At 38.9% G+C, this 4903-nt stretch overlaps 1 protein-coding gene across 1 annotated transcript; it reads left to right on the top strand.

Annotated features, from left to right (window-relative positions):
- Positions 1-3263: 3263 nt before the first annotated feature.
- On the top strand, positions 3264-4701 carry LOC125597265 (WUSCHEL-related homeobox 4-like). Its single transcript, XM_048772028.1, has 3 exons — positions 3264-3640; positions 3877-4191; positions 4279-4701. The coding sequence occupies exons 1-3, from the start codon at positions 3395-3397 to the stop codon at positions 4471-4473; spliced, it is 756 nt and encodes a 251-aa protein (XP_048627985.1). The 5' UTR covers positions 3264-3394; the 3' UTR covers positions 4474-4701.
- The last annotated feature ends 202 nt before the right edge of the window (positions 4702-4903 follow it).

The raw sequence follows: 4903 nt of genomic DNA, 5'->3' as shown, positions 1-4903 counted from the left end.
TCTTCTTTTCTTCTTTTTTTTTCAAATATTTATAATTTGAAAAGTATTTTGGTGAGGAGTGTGATTTGAGATAGGGTGTGTTTTGTGAGTTTGTGTGTGGTTTGAGAAGGAAAGTTGTGGGTATTTATAGAAAATATAGGCTCGCTAATTCCTCGTAACTGGTTAACTCGTTAATTCCACGTAACCTTATTCGTCGTAAAAACGTCGTTAACGAAAACGCGGGCCTTTGTATTTCGTCGCTATTTCGTCGTAACTGAAAACGCGGGCCTCTGTAATTCCTCGTAAGTTTACGAGGAAATTACGAGGACAAGTAATCTTATATATATCCCGAGCGAGCTCGCTCCGTCTTTCCTCTCCACTTCCTCTCCACTTCCTCCCTAATTCGTAGCAATGGTAAGTCTCCCTAATTCCTCTCTAGTTTGATTAGTTTAGGATAGATTAGGTGGTTAGTATAGGGAATTTAGATAGGTTTACGGATCTTATGTTATTTAGTATAGGGAATTTAGATATGTTTACGAAAATTTTAAAAATTAAATTTTTTTCTCAGGTTCGAAAAGGTAGACTTACTGCCCATTACAGAGAGATGTTCGGAGAGCCGGGTAGTCGTTTAGACCCGTCGTCTTCTTCAGCTCCCGGTTCTTCGGGTCAGGAGACTGTCCCCGAGACTCAGTACACTCAGAGAGTCATTGGATCTCCTTCTTCTAGTGCACCATCGGTTCTTCACGTGCCTCCCCAGATGCCTCCTCCTCCTGTGCCTCCTACGATGCCGGCACCTCCGATGCCCGCGGCCGAGATTCATCCCGATTTGATGGTGCCTCCGAGTGCTCCTTACTCGCAGTACACCGTAGAGGACATTCTCCGTCTGCCAGGCAGAGAAGGTTTACCAGTCATCGACCCCGACCGACCGGACGGAACTTTATGGTATGTTTCATTATTTTTTTATTCTTTTTAAATTATTTTATAACTTTAAAAAATAATTTATATTTTAAATTTGTATTTTTCAGGTGGGGGATTGACGGATGTCTTGCATCGGACGTAACCGACACGATAAAAGGTTACTTCTCCATGGCACATCCGAACTGGAAAATGACGCCCCACTACGTCAGAAAGACGTGGTTCAAAATTTACGCTGTAAGTTCTATTAATTAAATATATATCTTTAAATTTTTTAATTATTTATATATATATTTTTTTCTGAAAAACTAATTATAAATTATTTTTTCCAACAGCAAAAATATAATTGGGCCTTCGGGATCACTGAGAGGGTGAGGAAGAAGTTTGAAGCGAAGGCGAAAGTTCGCTTGTTGGACACGGTCTCCAACTGGAAGGGTGACTGGATCGTGAAGGGGTATGAGCGTGGCAAACCCGCTGAGCTCACCACGGATGTCTGGGATGGCCTCATCCGATATTGGCGTCTTCCTGATTCCATTAGAATCGCCCAGTCTTGCTCTAACTCCCGTAACACAGTCGATGAGCACGGGAACGGGCCGATGCTTCACACTACGGGCCAAAAACCCCACGCTGGTGTCCGTTTGGAAATGGTAATTAAAAATTTAATTATATTAAATTTTTAGTATATTTTATATATATATTCTAATTAACAACTTTCTTAAATGTTTTTTTAGGCCAAAGAGACGGGAGAATTCCCGTCTCTTATGCAACTTTACGAGAGGACCCACAAGAACAAGGCGGGCCGATTTATAGATGGCAAGTCCGAACAAATCTACAACGATTTGGCTGCTCGGGTTGAAGAACGCCAGACCCAGCTGACCCAACAGTCCACCGATGGATTACCCGTCACCTTATCCACACCTGAAGTGGATAAGCTTTACGAGGAGGTAAATTTTCTAAAATTTTAATTTTTTTAAATATTCATTTAATTTAACTTTAAATTTTTACTAACAAAATTTATTTTTTGTTTTTAAGGTTGTCCCTAAAAAAAAGGGACGGACGTTGGGGATTGGTTCCGTCAACGATGTTCCGAGAGCGACATCGTCTTATGTTCAGCGACGGGATGATGAAGTCGCTCAGCTGCGTAGGGAGTCCGAAGAGCTGCGTAGAGAGTCTACTGAGCTGCGTAGAGATTCTACTCAGCTGCGATCTCGTATGGGTGGACTCGAGGGCTTCTTGGACGTTGTAGCGGCCACAAATCCGGAATGGGCGACTTTGTTGAGGACCATGCGACAAGAAAATCCTATCCCAGGCCAGTCACCGACCGACGACTCACATGCCGAGGCGGATGTTCAGGCGAGGAGTGATGAATTCTACGAGGCGATTAATTAACGACCACCCAAGTTCTTTTTAATTTCGGTTCTTGTATTATGAATTCAAAACTTATTTATAAATAAAATATTTTGGTTTTGATTTTTTTAGAATTTTAATTTCATTAATAATTTAAATAATTTAAATTATATTTATAATTATAATTTTTTATATTTCTATAAAATAATGAAACGAAGTAAATTCGTAGCTAATTTTGCGGCTTCTTTACGTGGAAGATTAACGTGGTTTTTACGAGGAAACGTTTGGAAATCTATCAAGGTTTTTACGTTTTCTTTACGTGGAAAGTTTTCAAGGTATTTACGTCAATTTTACGAGTATTTATTTACGTGTGTCTTACGAGGAAAGATTTTCGTGGTAATTACGAGGAATGTTAGCGACGTCCTTACGAGGAATCTTTACGTGGTCTTTACGAGGAAAATTAGCGACGTCCTTACGAGGAATCTTTACGTGGTCTTTACGACGAAATATCCTCCTTCGCTTTTACGACGAAATTATTTCCTCGCTAACTTACGACGATTTAGCGAGGATATATGCGTTACGACAAACATATAACGACGAAACGGGTTTCCTCGCTAATTCGTCGTAACACTGCTTTTACGACGAATTAGCGAGGAAAACTGCCCTCGTAAAACTTGTGTTTTCTTGTAGTGGCCGACATAAACATAAGACGTACGCATGTATTATGAGTATATATAGACACATCACACGTATGCATTTCCATATTCACAAAATAATAAAAAATTAATATTTACAATAATGAAATTTCGCTTTCTCAGCCAATAAAAACAGAGATTTCAATATCTTTCATTAGTTTAAAATTTTATATGCGCCTAATTGCTATTACTTCGAAATATTTATATTTGGAATAAAGAACAGATATTTGAGATGATAAAAGTCAACTATATCTCATCATTTGGTCTTTTGTTTCCCGACGCCCAACTTTTTTTAAAAAAAATATCATCTGTTCATTTTTCATTCTTTTTCCCAACTGGATATCACCAATTACCATCATTCATAACACATTAGCATTTCGAGAATCCTTCTATATATACATCAGTCAAGTCATCCAACGAGAGCGACGACACCACATTTGTTAAATAAATATAAAGAAATGAAGGTTCATGAGTTTTCCAATGGGTTTTCGTCTTGGGAGCAGCAACAAGAGTCGCCATCATCCTTTAGCTGCAAACGCTTCCGTCCTCTGGCCCCTAAGCTCTCCGGCAGCCCTTCCTCCCCTCCTTCTTCTTCCTCGGGCGTCACTTCCGCTACTTTCGATCTCAAGAGCTTCATTAAACCCGATCAAGCCGCTCCAACAAAATCTCACTACTCTCTTGAACACAAACGAGACTTTTCTCAAGTCAGTCCCCTTATTTTACATTCAAATTTGATATTTTCACTTGAAATATTTTGTTTTAGTATGAGTTATGCAAAATAGACATTTTCCTTTTCACAAAAAGGGGCATATATACCGAAAACATTAACAATCTGTAATGACTGAACTGCATCATGCCGTCTTATATTATATTATATTATATTATATTATATTTTACTATATCCTATTTTTTCCTTCAACAAACAAATATGGCATATTAGGTGGAGATGCACCCGGGAGGGACAAGGTGGAACCCAACTCAAGAACAGATAAAAATACTTGAGATCTTGTACAAAGGTGGAATGCGGACTCCTAACGCGCAACAGATCGAGCACATAACTTCTCAACTCGGTAAATACGGAAAAATCGAAGGGAAGAATGTGTTCTACTGGTTTCAGAACCACAAAGCGCGGGAGAGACAGAAGCAGAAGAGGAACAACCTCAGCTTAAGTTGCCAAGGCAGCCTCAGTACTACTAGTGTCTCTAATGCAAGTGTAACAATGAAGACAAGAACATCGTCTTCACCTGACTTCAAGGTATGTTTTAACAAGGACTAGTTTATATAGTTTTGTAATGGAGTTTAATTAAATACAAGTAATTGTTTTTGTTTATTGTTTGTGTAGAGAGAACCAATGGTGATGAAGGAGTTACTTGAAGAGAATGAGTACAAGAGGACATGTAGGAGCTGGGGATTTGAGAACTTGAAGATAGAGAGCAGAAGAAACATAAATAGTAGTATAAATGCTACAATAGCAACTACTTTTAATATTGACAATGTAACTCTTGAGCTTTTTCCTTTGCACCCTGAAGGAAGGTGAAGAAGATGAGGCAGAAAATGTGGAATTCTTATGTAGATCTGGTTTGGGTTCAGTCGAAGTAGTTGGTATCTTGATATTCAAAATAATAATTCTGGATGATAAATAAGTTTCTAAGATTATAGAATCTACTTAAGAGTTCCCTTATAATTTGCGAGCCTGATGTATCCTGTGTAGTTTCTTTTGCAATGTATTCTTAGTTATGAATTCTTAGTTAAGCTTATCTCTTTAGTTTCGTTTTTGTTCTCAGTAAGTTACGAAGAATTTTATTTCTCTCTAAATTTTTCTCTCTCTAAATCCTCTCAAAACAAAAAACAAAACTCAGATCTACTTTGTTTTGGTGGCCGGTGGGCTCTCTACCGCCGCTGGTCACCCCCCCCCCCCCTTTCGATTTCGCTCACCACCTCCTCCCCTCACCCAACCCTCTTACCCA

The sequence above is a fragment of the Brassica napus genome, unplaced genomic scaffold (assembly GCF_020379485.1).
Source record: "Brassica napus cultivar Da-Ae unplaced genomic scaffold, Da-Ae ScsIHWf_1413;HRSCAF=1996, whole genome shotgun sequence".
NCBI lineage: Eukaryota > Viridiplantae > Streptophyta > Magnoliopsida > Brassicales > Brassicaceae > Brassica > Brassica napus.
The sequence above is the reverse complement of the archived record's forward strand: the minus strand, read 5'-3'. Positions and strand labels throughout refer to the sequence as shown.